Source organism: Streptopelia decaocto (genome assembly GCF_964273445.1).
Source record: "Streptopelia decaocto genome assembly, chromosome: 1".
In the NCBI taxonomy this organism is placed as follows: domain Eukaryota; kingdom Metazoa; phylum Chordata; class Aves; order Columbiformes; family Columbidae; genus Streptopelia; species Streptopelia decaocto.
Genome location: NC_138663.1, coordinates 37961852 through 37978596, shown reverse-complemented (window position 1 = coordinate 37978596; position 16745 = coordinate 37961852). Strand labels below are relative to the sequence as shown.

The following is a 16745-nucleotide window of genomic DNA, read 5'->3' as shown; positions in this document are numbered from 1 at the left end:
ACAGACAATTTCTTTGAGCTGCAGTATGAAATTTTGTCTGGGAGGGTTAGGTTTATACCGCGATCTCATTATCAGAACTGAGATAAGAAAGCGGTTGCAAATTGATAAATTATCTCCTTTTCTCTGCTGTGTGGTTACAGGAGTATAGAATAAATTAAATATTTGATTTTCAGAAGTGATAGATTAGTAAAAATAAACTTCAGTATATTCAAAGCTTTGGGCAAACACTTCAAACCTGGAATACTTTTCAGGGCTCACCTGCAAGTTTTCAGACAGATTGGCTGACTATCAAGGCAAAAATTCTTCTGATATTTACGGAAAAACTAAGCTGAATGAAGGGAAATGTGCTAGAAAAATGATCCTTCCCACGTAAAGGAATATTCATGTGGAAAAATTTGCTTTCAAATAACCTGATCTAAACCTGGAAATGTGAAGAAATATTTTGCAACACCTGAAGAGGTTATTTGCTGTCTGGTATTGGGTCAAAATTCGCTAAATTTCACAATGAGACTGATAAAAGCTTCTTCCCAAATCGGTACGAGTACAGAATTTTTTGATTAGAGATGGGAAAATAGTTATTACAATTGAGACTGTCATGTGATTTTTCCCAGTTCTTACTTCTTGACTTCTGGAAAGTCAAAAATTGGAATGCCCAGTACAGATGAAAAAAAAAATAGTTTTTATTGGTTTTTCACTGGAAGCTATAGGTCTGTGTTTTAAAAGATGAAAAGTAGCCATTTTCATATGGATACCATCAACAACTTTCTAATTAGTTTCACTTCACTCCTACATGCATATTAGATGGTTTAAACTTGTCACAGTTACAAAATTAAGCAAATGTATGGGAGTCTGTAAAATCAGTGCTCAGGTGTCTAATTGTAATTCTGCACATAAAGATTCCCTAAAAACTCTACTAAATTTATAAATATTAAGAGATGGAATATTTCTGATCTGTTTAAGAAGCTCTCAAAGAAGGTGTTTGTTAAAACATCTCTTCCATAATTTAAAGCATTTTTCATGGTTTTACATATTGCATTATAGACTAAGAGTAAAGCCTGAAATAGGCTAAAGAGTGAAACTTCAGACAAGCAAGCTATCCAAAGTTAGGTATAACCAGTATTTTACTTTTCCCTAAGGTTCTAAAATAAATCACAAATAATGTAGGAAAAGTGAACTTCATTATTATCTCCTTAGTTTTTGGATCTAAGCAGTTAGCTTTTAGATCTAAGTACTATCGTCTGCTGAATTAGATTCAATTATATTAATTGCAACAAGCAATGCTGTCTTTTAGATGGTAACACAAACCCCATTGTTTTAATTGGAAAAAACCCTTGAAATTTAACTGATCTGAAATGAAAAATCTCCATGTATATTTTGACATATGGCATCTGTTCTTTCTCTCCAAGTGCTACTTATATTTTGTGGTATTTTGCTTTTCTCTAACTTTTAGGCATCTTTACAATACAATCTCTATTTTATAATTACTGCCAACAAGAAACACAGATTTTACTCCACCCTCAAGTATTTCTCTAGTGCTCATTTATGCGGCCCATGCCACAGGATTTCACATGCTTTGGAAAACGAACTTCTCACAAGTAATTTGTTATTTGGGTCCTATTATCTTCTCTAGGAAAAGAGTGCCAGACATAATGATATCCAACAATCAAATTAGTAAATTTTCCACACAAAATGCCCCTATTGATGAGATTCGTTGGAAGTACAACTTCATAAAGAAGGTAGATGCACAGTGTGAATCAGAGAAGTCCAGAGGCATGAAGGGGCTGCTGAATGAAAGCTGGGGAGATAGCACCATGGCAGCAATCTCTGACTGAAGGTCACAGACTTCTCATGGCTTGAGGGCCACTGCTGAGGGAAATGTAACTGAGGCAAGCCCCTTTATTACTGATAGGTTTAAGCTCATAATGGAAAAATACTCTGGAACATCATCTTGCTGCTCACAGCGCTCTTGCTTCCCTCATTTTCATTCTCTGGTGCTACTGTTGGAGAATCAGTGTCACAGACACTCTGTGGCCATCAGTCTAACTATGGAAATACACTGCCATCATTTCTGACCATAGGTGTTTTATTTGTTTGTTTGTTTGTTTGGTGATTGTTGTTGTTTGTTTGTGTTTTGTTGTTGGTGGTGATGTTGTGATCAACTAATGATCTTTCTAATGTAGTTTGCTTTGCTGCTTGCCATTAACATGGCCATGCCAGCTGAAAGATTCAATGCCAGTATTGTTCACCAGCATACGGCTAGGTTACTTATATCTCTGTATGTCCTAACATATACCTGGAGTTTCTGAATATTGTCCAGAAATTCTATGTCATTACTATTTTAAATTACATCTCAAAGTTTGTTTCTCACAGGATTTTGCATTAGTGACACATCTGTCTCTGAGTGGTCTGCTCAATTCATGTGTTAAACAAAGTCCTTTTCCAACACCAAGAATTCTTTCCATGGTGGACTCTGTAGTTTCTGCAGCTTCACAATCTTCTAGCTCAGCTCCCATCTGATGTTACTCATAGACCTAGATGGGCACCCTGTGTCAGCATTGCCAAGATGCTCAGGGATGTCCTGGGTTGAGAGAACAGAGTGGAAAAACCTTCAAAAATTAGATTTGAAAAGAGAAGCAAGTAAGAAGGCTAAAAAATTCAGGGAGAGAGACAAAATTGAAAAATGATGCACAAAGGTAGAAGGAGAGATGAGCTTTTCAGTAGAAGAGTGGTGCCATGCAAAGTGACCCACTTCTACTAGCCTAGCAGCTGTGGACATCCTCCTCCCCCAGAATCAGGCCCAGGTTTCCATCCAGATTGGTTTTTTCCTTTCATGATTTTAGTACAACCTTTTTATAAAGCCATGATGAAATTACAGGAGAATGCAAGTCATAGACTCTTGAACACTCATCTATGTCACAAGAGAAAATTAAGAGCTTGGAATAGCCACCTGCCTGCATGGGCGAGCTGGGCTGTCTGATATTGCCGAGAACGTCTGTACACTCTGCAGTAATATCGCTGTACAGGGATTTCCTAGTGTGAGTTTAGTGGTAGCACACAAATGTTTTCTACAGAGTTTGGGGACTGAATCACTGCCATTAAGTGGCATCACTTGACTGGTTGATGGCAACAATGTGAATATGCTCGAATACTTTTTTGTATCTCCTTCTTCCATAATCTCTTTTCTCAAAAAGTAGCTTACTCATCAGACTACAAGAATGTGACTAGCTAAGGCTATAGACGTAAAGGTGTTATGTCAAATTCTGCTCCCTGTCTAGCCTTGAAGTGATTAATGATTTTAATTACACAGCTGGAGACATTTGAAGATAATCAGGGAATGCTGAACATTCTTACAAAGTAGCTAATAGTTGGCCATAAAAACTACTACTGCTTTGAAAACTTGAACACTTGTCTATTTTCTGTGCACAGAGGGAATATTTTAGTTTTAGTACCTTGGTGATTTCAAACTGGACCCTGAATATACTTTGTAATTTGTCTCTTAAAAGCCTGAATGTGCTGAGACCTTATGATCAAATGGCTGGAGTAAACTTATCTTGACAGACAACTGTCTTGGACATCTGTGACCAAACCAAAACACAGAACCAGGCCTCCGGCACAGGGAGATCCACCACGTGAACCAGTCTGTGCCATTTCTTGAAGAACCAAGGAGATTAACAGTATGTTTTATGGCAATTGACATTTGAGGCTTACTCAAAAACTGTTACTCATAAAGTGCAAAGAGATGCAAATGCCCAGAGGAAATGTAATTGGGTTTGGGTTTGGTTTTTTTTTTTTTTTGGTTTGGTTTGTCTTCTTCATCTAGATTTGAGTCTGATTTCTGCTTTAGGCTTTACATTTTTTTTGAAGTTTATCTAAGTCATAGAGTGAAAAATTTCTGAGTGTGGTGGCTATGTGGCCCCGGTGGTGGAGGGATACAGAGATAATTAAGGTACTGGATCATCTTTCATCTGAGGAGAAGCAGTGAGAGCTGGGACTATTCAGCCTGGAGAAGGGAAAGGTCAGAGGGGGGAGGGTAAAGAAGAGAGCCACCTCCTCTCAGTGGTGCCCAGTGACAGGACAAGAGGCAATAGGAACAAATTAAAATGCATGAAATTCCATCTGAACACAATAAGATTTTTTTGTTTTGTTTTGTTTTTACTGTGAGGGTGACTGAACATTGGCACAAATTGCCCAGAGAAGTTGTGGAGTCCCATCTTTGGAGATACGCAAAACCTGACCTGACACAACCCTGCGCAACTGGCTCTAGGTGGCCCTGCTTGAGCAGGAGGGTTGGACAAGATGACCTCCAGAGGACACTTCCAACTTCAACCTTTGTTGCTCTTCAACAAATGCAGTTGAGGAACACCTGGACAGGCACCATGTGGTGTGAATGTGTCATGGGAACAAGTGTAGTGATTTCATATTTAGGGATGAGAAAGGCAACAGGCTGACACCTAGTCCTAGGCATACAATGTTTTTAGCTTTCTTTATACTGTTCCAATTTCAGTTATGTAGAGTTTTTTCCTAACAAGAGGAGTGTATGTACAATATTTAAGCAGGAGCTGCTAGTACCATCTGTTCATGTTATTCTGTTGTTCCCCTGCCTTTTACAAGTATTGAAGCTGAAGGCAGTGAAACATTGAGTGTCTATGTGTTGAGTTTGCAAGGGTAATTTAGGTCCCTCTGTCTGAAAAATTGGGTCATAATTGTTCAGTAAGTGTACAAAACCTATAGCAGCTCCAAAGCTTCCTATTGTAATAACAGAAGGTTACAAACAACAGTGTTTAGACTCTAGTGGGTATTTTGTGCTTACCTATGTGCCTGTGTTTATTACAGTTATGCTCAGATAATTGCAGAATGAGTTTTGGATGCTAGGAGCTGCTCTGCTACAAACTTCTCTTTACAACAGAGGCACTAGGATATCTTAAGTTTTTATGTCCTACAGTAGTATCATCACCTTCATTTTTTGGAAAATCTCACTAGACTTCATTGTTACTCATCAAATCATGTTTCTGAGCACAAATACTGCATCTCTTGATGTAGACCTACCATTTTTCAGAGATCAAAGTCAATTAAACAGGATAAGGGAACAAAATAGTAGAAAATAGTAGAGAATTCTCTTAAGAGAAAACAGCATTAGCAGCAACTAAGCAAATATGAGTAACATTTATAGGAAGTACACGACTAAGTTCTAGTTATACTAACAGGAAATAAAATAAACAGAAAATGTGAAAGGTGAGAAGATTCAGAAGTCAGAAACTAGAGAAAGCTTTTTGTGGATGGAGATCAGAAAGTCAATTAAGCTGCAAAACAACCAGTAGATGTGATTGTTTCCTTAAATAGACTAACGGAACTTTGCAGCAGTGGTAGATGGATCTGTTCATGCTACATAGATCAAGAATCTATTATTAATAATATTTATTGAACTCATATAGATCAAGACAATTTCATAGTTCACAAGAAGAAACTATCTTCTTCAGACTGGTGGTCTCATGCATTCATGTGCACATGCAGCCTTCTTTGAAACTTAGTCCCTAGCCAGGGTAAACCAGGCAAGATTTTCTTCTCCAAGTTGGCTACTCTGTTAGTTTTTCTTATTGTTTTTTCTTAGTTATTTTCTTTCATTGTCATGATTACAAACTTTACACATTTTGTATTAATGGAACACACGAACTTTACATGTATTATCAGTATTGTATTCCTCCTTAAGTATGCACTGTGCATCTAAAATCTTTTGTGTGGAGAGAGCCCATTTCCTTTGGGGTAGACTCCTTGAACTCCCATGGTTCTCAGCCTAGGTCAAGAAGCTTGATGGTGTATTTTGTTATTGTCCTCAGACTGGCTCTGGATATATGAATTTCACTGGCCATACAGAGCTTTGCAGGTATTTTCTGTCTTCATCACTGAAAGAGCTGGAATCCATGAATTAATTTCTTACTCTGCTTTGTGTAACTTTAAAATACTGAATAATACCAGTTCTTTGGTATTTTGTGTTATTTATACTATAATTACATCTGAGTACCAAAGTGGCATTAAAATCCAGTGTACAAAGCACTACATGAGACCTCAAAAGAAAATACCATTTTTGTTCTGAACAAGGGGCAGATGAGAAACTTAAAGAATATTGGCTGTTGTCTAAGAAGAATTAAGTTAGCATATCAATAAAGGTGGAAGTGTAACTGATTTTACAAGACTGGATATTAGATGTTACCCACCAACCTTTTATGACAGGAAAAATAAGCAAACCCTCTTTCTGTTATCTATCTATTTATATATTTTAATATGGTCGCCATGCATCTGCATCCATCTTCACCCTTTTAGACCATTTAGTTAGGCAGCTAGCTAATTTGGTAAGATGTTTGCTGCTCCATGTGTAGACATCTCTAGAGCCCAACACAACAGTGTCACTGCTACAACCCTCAAGGCATGGCGATAAGAGCTCACAGAACAGACAAAATGAAACCTGTGGGCTCAAGGGCTTTCCAGCAACATCAGAAGTTTCAGAGATGTTTAAAATTATTGATTTTCTTGTGAAAAGCCATTACAGACTGGCTACACGACCCATTTCTTTCATTCAGAGGAAAACTGTTGACAAGGGAGTACCACACCTTGGGGAACCCAAGGCAGTTTTGCATTTTGACTCTATTGCTATCGCCTGAGATCCCCTTCTAAGAACAAACTAGGAGTAAGCAGGTAATCTGCTGTCCACATACCTTGTATGCTGAGGTTTGGTGTACCTCATCTGGCAAGCCTGGTAGCATTTAGAGAGTTTAAGGACAGATCACAGTTCTAATGAGCACTAAAATGCACATAGGGCCCCAGGTCTTCATCATCTCTACTTTCCAAAAGTCTAAGCTCTCTTTCCTTTGTTGGTTCTCTTTGTCCTTGGACTGCTGGTGAAGTTACTGGTATGTGTGGATGGTCCTATGGGAAAACGCATTTCCCAGGGCTGTTACAGGTGGGATCCTTGAAGTTTGATCCAGTCCAGTTTGGCCCAGAGGCTGCATGCATGTTTGTGTAAATGGCCAGTGGGATCAAGGCCAAGTGAGTTTGTTAACCACCTCATCTCACCATTCTTCCTCCTAAAGCCAGCTCATGCCCCTGGCATGGATATGCTGGTGGTGCCATAGAGGGACATGCAGCTCTTCTGCTGGGTCTAGCACCTCAAGGCCCCCTTGAGTGGTATCAGTTGTCGTTTAAATAATTTTCTCTGATCTGCTTAGGCTTTTCTGTTTTGCTCTTGAAACATTAAAAGAGTAAAAATCTCTGTCCTGGGTTAACATTTCAAGAGCTTGCTTTTGCTTTCAACAAAAATGGTATCACTGTAGGCTGAAGTATCGCTATGCTAGGACAAAAACTGTTTTCACCCTCTTCTTGCACGCACCTCAGCCAGTCCCAAGGGTCTTGACATTTGACTCACATCTGTCCTTGGTTTAACAGCCTCACATTGCTGGTGTAACTTCAGCGTTTCCAAGTCTACCCTTGGTGTGATATTCCTTGCATGTCTGGAGTAGTACCTGAGAAACCCTCAGCATTTGGATGTCTCAGAAACAGGTCAGAGATGTAGACTGCCCAATGTCTGTTTGAGCAACTCTGTAGAAGAGTGACCATCTGACTACATGGTTTTACTCTTAGTACACTGATGGTGGGTATGCTGGGACCTTGAACATTATTGCCCAGTGCCTGTGGCTATTAGCTGGCTCATGAGGAAAGTTGTCAGCCGAGGCATGTCCCAGTCCTTGAGCAGAGCCCTTCCTGAGACCCTCTAAACAGCCTGCTGCTTCTACAGGGGCAAATCCTTCCCCGGCAAAAAACTAATTACAGAAATCAAAGTAGGCAGCAATCTCCTTTGTTACTACCTGCTGTACCCCTGAAATGAAACACTTCTCAAAGGCCAGACAGTGAAGTTTTAAAGGCAGTACAGTCCAACTTCTTTATAGATAACTACGCAGCTTAGAGTAAATTAGCAAAGATTTTTTTCTCTCCGGGCCATTACCTTTCAGAAAAGTGCAACCATAAGGTTTTGTGGGAAAAAAAATAGAAAATTAAAAAATCACACATTTGGCATACTTTGTTAAGAAACCAAATTAACCAACTCAACTACTTTTTCCTTACTTGACCACCACTTTAATGAAAGAAGACTTCTCACATGAGAGGGAAGTTCTTTCTTGGAAACCTTGACCCTGCTGCCAGTAAATATGGAGATATCATTTAGAAAAACGTCACAGATGACTGTGGTCAAATTTGTTGAAAGTGGAGCAAGATGTATAAAAAAGCACAGCAACAATACTGATCAGCCAGCACACAAGCAATAGGTTATCTACATGAGCATCTCAGCACAGAAGCTGCTTTGAGGGTTAACAAAATTAGGTTAACCTCTATCATCTAACCAGTCTTGCTGTATCACGTATGCTGCCGTGACTATAAAGGCACGAAGATTTGGGAGCGAAGATGAAAGTATATTCTATTTTCAGCTCTGGGCGTTTTTTAGTTCTGCTTTGTCTTTTTGCTGCGGAAGGCAAAAAGTCGCCTACAGGAAAGCATACTTGCCGAAAAGGACTCCTCTACCAAGTGACAGAGAACCTGTATATCAAGGCAACTAGTTTAAAATCATCTGTTCCTGTAAGTTCACCCCACTAGTTGAAAAGTTTATTTATAGATGCTTCTGTACCAGCTTCATTACTGAGCACCTGGAAACTTCAATAAGCAGAATGATCTCTACAGTCCTGAGAGCAATAGGGTAATGCTGCTACTCCTTCTGTAAAGATGGGAATAAAGAAGATGCACAGAGAGGTGGGATGAGTTTGCCACGGAGTTTGCCATGGAAAGAGTTTGTAGCTAGACTTGGATTGGAATACAGGTTTGCTAAGTCCTCATCCTACATCTGAGTAAGATGATGATGGTGGTGATGATGATGATGATTATTATCATTACTACTGAGGTTTGTACATAGCAGACTTAAAACTCTGTTTTCCTTCCTCTGCTTAGGTTAATTAATACTAGCACATTATATTTTACAGAAGGATCTCATCAAGAACACAAGATTGCTTAAAAAGACAACAAAAATGCTGTTCATGGTAAGATTTATACTACTGGTTTTCCCTTTTCTTTGATTTCCCTTTGGTCAGCAGAGATAGGAATGCGTGATCAAAAGGAATGACAGTTGACACAAATATAACTTATATTTAATTGGGAAGGACATTAAATTTATGAGACCCATGCATTTAATGAAGTCTTTTGCTTAGAGGAAGAGTGTTATCTCTGCCCCATAGAAGGGATTTTCCTCTGAGACATGAGGGGGGTTTTGAGCATGGTATGGGGAGAAAGAGGTGGATTTGTGAAGCCTGTCTGGATGCACTTCTTTCTAGGTGGTTGCAGTGGTGTTCTGCCAGGAGATTTGGGTTAAGGGTGTTTGCCGTTTCAGGGAGGAGTGTGCTCGTGGTAGCATTTGCTCCTCCTGCCAGCGCTTGGCTGCGTGTCTCCCTCCGCAGCAATGCTCTCCAGGCACCAGCCCATTCACATGAGTGCCAGGGCCACTGTTGTCCCAGCACTTGAGACACTTCCTGCTGATGGTGCGTGTCACCAAAGGTAGTCCAGGGGTGCTGCAGAGCAGCCAGGACACCCAAGGACCTGTTTTGGGCTTTGAGGGAGATGAGAGTTCCTCAGTGCGATTCAGCATGGGAGTGAGACTAAACTGGGGGTGTCTGTTTGTGACTAATAAATGTGAGAGATATTTTAGCTTTCCTAATGCAGAGATCTAGTCAGCAGGGCTAGCTGAGTCAGTTTATCCCTAAGCAGAGATCTACTGTCCTTTGAACTCCCCTGGATCTCATTGATTACCCTGGAAGTGAAGACTCCTTGTTTGTCTGTGGGATCTACAAATGGAAACCTGCATCTGGGTGGCTTAATCTGTAGCTGTATTACCCTCCTGGTGATAATTGGTTGGAATGGAACCTGAAACTTGGTTCCATTGCCTAAAACCAGGCATATAGCCATTTGAAATACCTTTGGGTATCCAAGAGATCCCACAGGACAGGTAGATATGACACAGTGAGTACAGGATGATTGGCTGCTTCTGGAGCAGCAGCTGGGGGTGGGTGGGATACCCTACAGCATCTCAAAAGGTATGGGACACTGATGTGGAGGAATGGGACAATGACACCCATAATGACTCCTAAAACTTGGCCAAGATGGACTGACAACCCCTCAATTTATCTTCCATTTATTCTTCATGTGTTAAATGGATTTGTTGCTGTCACTTCTGTTCATGGTTGATCTTACCAATACTCATTTGGCTGACAGGACAGCATCCTCCTGCCTTTCCTTCAGAAACCACGGGGGTACTTTGAGCTGTTTTAAAGAAAGGAAGCAATCCAATGGGAAAATCAAATTCACAAAAATGTTTTTATTGATTGTACGCTTTCTAAACACACATATTTTTGTAAGGCTGAAGATTTTGGCCAAAGATGATTTGCAAGGAAATTCTTTACCTGTTTTGTTTTCAGACAAACTGCAGTGTTCGACATCAGCTCCTCTCCTTCTATGTGAAAAATGTTTTCAGTCATCTTGGAGCAGCACGTGACAGGTTGTACATTACTAGTGCCTTCCAGGTCCTGCAAGCAAACATGAATGCCTGTGTAAGTATATTCCTGAGAGACAAACTAACTTTGTCCAGTCGACATTTTAGGGAAAGTCTCCTTCACAGTTTTTCTGCAGACAGAGAGGGTATTCAGACTCATGGTGTGCCCCACATTACAAAGGACCCAAGTTCCCAAAGGCTTCCCCTCTGGGAATGAGGGAGTGTAATACCACTCATTTCCTTCCAGAATGAGCTTGTGGGTAGTGGGCAAAATGCTGGAGATACCATGGAGACAAGCCACTTCCCTGCTGATGATGTCACCTTGTGCTGCTCTTTCAGCACCAAAGCTGCAACGAGACAGGGTAATCACAGGGAGAAATGTGGCTCCTCAAGTTTCAGCAGTGTAACACTGGTTACACTTTCATTCTTCAACAGTGCAACCACTGGACGTGTGTAATCTTTACTCACATGTCACCTCTGCTCCTCCATAACAAATTTTGAAAGAGCTGGTGGTGCCTCATCAGTAATCAGGAACTGCAATAACGAAACACATCGGAGCAGTTTCCACGTGTTGGCTATGCCCACAGTCGGAGCAGTTTGTCAGGGAGTGACACTGCCCACTGGCAAAATGTTCCTACAAGGCATCCAGGTGTCCTAGGGAAGAATCAATTTTACCAACACCATGTCATCATCCCACCCTGTAAATAACAACAGGACAGCAGTTAAAGCGTACTTTTGCCCATCCAATTATGCATATTAACATATTATGGTACTAAAGCAGCATTGTCCCTTGTGGGTTATTTCTCCTCTTAGTTTTAAGGATAGATGAATAACAACAGGGTGTGCCTTAAAACTTCATGTTCTATGGCTGTTTTTTTTCTCCCCTAAACCTGCAGTTCTCACAAGTCACAATGAACCATAAAGTAAAGCATGACTTAGGGTGAAATATAGCCCTGGATATCCAGGTGAATGTCTACAGTAATTTTGAAAAGTAAGGGCTGTATGAGCAGTCAATGGAATGTTAATGAATTAAAACTTTTTCTAATCTGAATTGTATGGTTTCTACATGCACACAAATATTTGCAATGCAAAACCAAGCAGCTTCAGGGAACTCTTTGCAGTGCTATAGCTCAGAACACAACTAGAATATTTGTATAATGTATGGAATATTTGTATAATGTAAAAAGATTCAAATCTCAGTGGGAGAAAGCTCCACCAGCTTTCAGGATTCTGCATTTAAAATCACGCTAAACAGTCACAATTTGCGGTCATTATTCACAGCAGTAAGACATCGCTGTGGTTACCTGTGTCTGTCAAAATTCCAAATATTGTATGCTATTATATACTTTACAGAGATTTCGTTCTTGTCTGGAAAAGCAATTAGACCTGTGCTGGTTTGACTGAAATTGAGTTAATTTTCCATGTACTTAAAATCTTTCCTCCCTGACAGCTAGGATGGTCTTTTGTTTTGAATGAGACAATGCTGCTTCCTCCCTGAGATAGAGTTAATATTTTCTTCCAGTAGCTTAGTGTTTGGGATTTTCTATGAAAGGAATGTAAGAACTCACTAATATCTTGGCAGTTGTCAAGAAAACCAAGGACTTTTTAAGTTGTCCAGCTACAGGTGCAAGTCAGTAGGAGGGGAGCACAGACAGGACAGCACTTAAATTGACATCCAAATTGATCAATAGAATATTCCCTACCATTAGTGTCATTTTCGGCATATAATTAGAGGGGTTTGTTTGTTTGTTTGTTGTTTTTTGTTTGTTTGTTGTTTTTTGTTTGTTTGTTTGTTTTTCTTTTTTTTCCTGGCCAGCTAGTTTAATTAGTTCTGTTTGGGTTTTCCTGGTCCTTAGTTCGATTAGTTCCATTCAGGAGTTCTGTTCCATTAGCAGTACAGTGTTAGTTCAGCCTGTTGTCATTCTGGTGTTTTGCAGTTGGCTTTTGGGCATAGAAGTGCCAGTACACAGTGGGAAGTTCAGACTGTCAACTGTGACTGAATTCAGGATATCAGTTACTCTGAAATACCATCAATGACTGGAGCTTGCTATATAACTTAGTAATACATTTGTTTCTGTGCTGTATGGAGACAAAATGCTGTTCATTTCTCAAAGCTTCTCCTCTCTTTCTCATAATTAATGCCAGTGTTTTATCCAACACAAGTCTAAACATAAAGATTTATGTTTCTGGATCTTAAAAAATACTAGTAGGAGAGAAAAGACTTCCTCTGGTAGTACAAAAAAATTAGCTCTTTGAGAAATGATTTACTAGCAGACATCTCACTTCAGGAAGCTAACATTTTTGAAGTATTTGTATTAATTCAAAACCAACAATACGCAATCATGCAAAAGAATAATAGAACCTGTGAACAGAATAGAAATAATGGATCCTCTGCTAATATCAAGTTTTGGATCTGTCCATCATATTATTCCTCAATAAATTAGCAAACTAATTCATTCATCTACATAATCTCTTTCATTTTTATTTTTCATCTTTATTATTCTTGTTGAGTTATAAGATGTTTATCAGAAGGGATTTCCACAATAGCAACATAATGGTGTGATGAATTTGTTACCTTTCAAGCACAAAGTTCTTTATACAACTGAGGGAAACAGTGATACTTTTATATACATACCCACCCTATATTCTTTCATCAACTCAGGCTTTAATTCAGCCAGCTAGAGGCATGCATACTATTTAAAAATACTAACAATATTTGTTTCCAAAACATTTCCAAATACTTTGTGCTATATTATAATGTTTCTTACCCTGCTAGTTCTTGATTCTGTCCAGACAAAGAAACTTTAATGTTTTCTAGTGATTTAGAAGCCCAAGTCCTGTTTTTCAAAAACAGGTACTGAAATCTCTGAGCCCCTCTTCTGCAGTGAAATCAGGCTCTTTCACTTAGCGTATGACTGCACAGTAAACAGAACAGATACTTCCCTTGGATACTGAGAGCATCCCCCTGCAGCACCACTGGCCTCAGCAAACACCTGTTTGATTGCTCATGTGCTCTATTGAGCCTGCAACATTGCTGAGAACAGTATAAAGTTACTTCTGAGGATGGACTTACATTCCTACATCAGTGGCAGGTTATGGAAGTTTTTTCTCATATTTGAGGAGAGCATGGAAAGACGATATATTCGGTGCTGGATTTTTAGTCATTGCTCTGTCATCATTGGCAGAGCTTGTAGACGTCCAGCAGAGGCTGTAGCGCTGCTTGCACTGAGCAAGCTTACCTGCTTGCTCGTTTGTTTACTTGCTCTTTATGTGGGAAGAACAGAGTTTATAATGTGTATTACCACTCCAGTCAGCACAGTCATTTAAGGTCAGTTCTGCTACTGAAAGATTTATGTGGAAATCTGCATCATAAAAACTGACCCTAAAAAAAAAAAGGCCCCAAGTCAGAACAAACTGCCCTATTTAGAAGATTTAAAAGGTTTACAAATTAGAGTTGCTTTTATTGACACTCTCATCTCACAAGATGATGTCAAGAAGCACAGAAGGTAACTTAAAAATGTTTGTGCTCATTTTTCAAACCCCTGTGTGAGGTAGAAAGAAGGGATAACCATCCATTTCAACAGTCACCTCTTTTCAAGAGAGTTGAAAACCTCTGCCTTTTTCCTTTTCAAACGTGTTGTTTAAAAGGTGAGTGTCACGAGGATGGAGACAGGCTCTTCTTGGTGACAATAAATAATAAGACAAGGGGCAATGGGTATAAACTGGAACACAGGATGTTCCACTTAAATTTGAGAAGAAACTTCTTCATGATGAGGATGACAGAGCACTGGAACAGGCTGCCCAGGGAGGTTGTGGAGTCTCCTTCTCCGGAGACATTCAAAACCCGCCTGGACACATTCCTGTGTAACCTCATCTAAGTGTTTCTGCTCTAGTGGGGGAATTGGACTAGATGATCTTTTGAGGTCCCTTCCAATCCCTAACATCCTGTGGTTCTGTGATTCTGTGTCCTTGTTCGTAGATTAGAAAACATCAGATTTTTCCATTTTTTTTTTTCCTGAAAGAACGATTCTTCCCCTGGGAAGGCCTGGAGCGCTGGGGAGTCAGCAAGCCGTGTTGCTCAGAAAGCTCTGTCAGGCAGCTCCACAAGACCCTGCGGAGCGGTTTTGGCCGGGCAGCCCTGGTGCCCCTCCAGCCGGAGGGGGCGGGCAGGACCCAGCCCGTCGTGGCGCTGGGTGCGGGGCGAGCGCGGGGCGCCCCCTGCCGGCCGGTTCTCCGCTGCTGGCGGCCGCCTGGACCAGAGCACCGACCCGCTCACCTTGCCAGCCGTGCCCCGGCTGGCTGGATTGAACGCGAGATTCAGCCTTTGGGTTCTGTAGGATGAACTGATCCGCTCTTTCCTTCCTAAAACCAGCTTCCAACTTAAATCTTGCAGTTATAATGGATCCCGTGTCTCTAATATCACAGAACCGGGTTGTGGGGGGAAGGGTAGAGGGACACCCGAACTTGAAAGTATGACATTGTTGACTGATTTGGGTAGGATGCCTGGCAGTTGGGTAGAGTCTTACTGACACAACTCCCGGTGATCTTAATTGAAAATTTAGCTTGACAAAAAGGGTTCAGGATGAGCCTGTAATTAACCAGAGAGTGGAGGAATAGACAGGAAAATCAGGGGAAGCATAAATTAACTTTATAAACACACTTGGAGAGTTTGCAGAAATATGAAAAATTGCCCTCTGTGCTTTACAAAGGTCTTTGGCCTTTAGCCTCACCTTCTGATGTTCAAAGTTAAAGAGCCTTAACTCTTAAAGCTAGTCTGCACTGTACAAAAGTTGTAACTGCAGCTGATGTACAGACCCCCAAGATAAATAGACAGTGTTTAATATGAAGACATAGTGGCACTCATATTACAACTTTTTGTGCTGTGAGCTCAACTTTCAGGAAGCTTACAGGTGAAATAACGCATTTGTAGTAGATACTGAAACAATGCTGAGTTCACACATTTTACCAGTAGTCCTATGGTGCCACACTGTGGGTTGGACTCTTCCTCGTCACTATGTTTTTATATCAGCATCTTTGCTGCAACAAGCTCTTCTGGTTTCTTCTCCTCCCTTTAGCTTCCATGTGTGCCATCCACAAGGTTAACTTCTGCTGTCAAAAAGTTAAAGAAAACATTTCTTAAGGTAAGAGCAGTAGGAGCTGGTTCCCAGCTGCACCGTTCAAGTACTGTGGGTGGTTTCTTTTCCAACATCTTCATCTTCCTGACAGCTTGGAGAGGAGGGAATCTACAAGGCCATCCATGAGCTGGATATTCTCCTTCCCTGGATTCAGGCCTACATACAAACCATCATATAAAGAACGAGGAAGCGACAGACAATACACTGCTTCTGTGCTAAGAACAGATCGTTATCCCAATGGCCCAAAAATCAACCAAGAACTGGACATACAAGTGGCCTGGCAGTAACTCTGTCCCACTGAAAGAGATCTGCTGTAACACAGTGGCATAAAAGGATTTCCAAGAGCTTTCACGGCTGGCCTGGCATAGCAGCTACACCTGTTCTGCAGAAAGAGAGCAGCTTCTGGAGCAGTTATAGCATGATGATGTACTTCTAGACCTGTCTATCTGCCAGCTGCCTCACAGGCAGCCCCCAGACACAATCCATGAGCATAACTTGAAATCTGCTACTGTGCAGATCAGGCATAATGTCCCATGTACCATGGGCATGATCTGACCAAGCCTTGTGCCATCCTGTGCAATTACAAATCAAAGCAATTAAGACAACTTTTGAAAATCCCTCTCCTAAGTTACACTTGGTTTTTTTGTTGTTGTTTTATTTTGTTTTGCTAGAGCTCTACACAAGTCATTCTACATATAAACAAGAACATCAATTATATAATGCTTATTATTATTATTATTATTATTAATTTAAGGTAATAATTGATACCTAATAAACACACTCCAATTAATGTTAAAACTTTGGTCTGTTACTCATGCATGACCTTCACATGTCACATGTTCTACATGAGATCACACAATGCAGAAAATACAATAAATGGATTGCCTTTGACTAGGATTGTAGAATGATTTGGGAGAGATTTATGGGAAGTTATTACTCAAATGATGATAGTGGTTTCCAAGATATCTTTCTCATAGTACAGAATGAAGTTCTAGCTTTCTCACTTTTTAAAAAAACTACCAGAAGAAACTCTG

General features: G+C 40.3%; 1 protein-coding gene across 1 annotated transcript; it reads left to right on the top strand.

Moving 5' to 3' along the window:
- Positions 1-8448: 8448 nt before the first annotated feature.
- Positions 8449-15896, top strand: IL26 (interleukin 26; the record flags this gene model as incomplete). Its single annotated transcript, XM_082076364.1, has 5 exons — positions 8449-8619; positions 9018-9074; positions 10503-10634; positions 15652-15717; positions 15803-15896. The coding sequence occupies 5 exons, from the start codon at positions 8449-8451 to the stop codon at positions 15887-15889; spliced, it is 513 nt and encodes a 170-aa protein (XP_081932490.1). The 3' UTR covers positions 15890-15896.
- Positions 15897-16745: the final 849 nt, after the last annotated feature.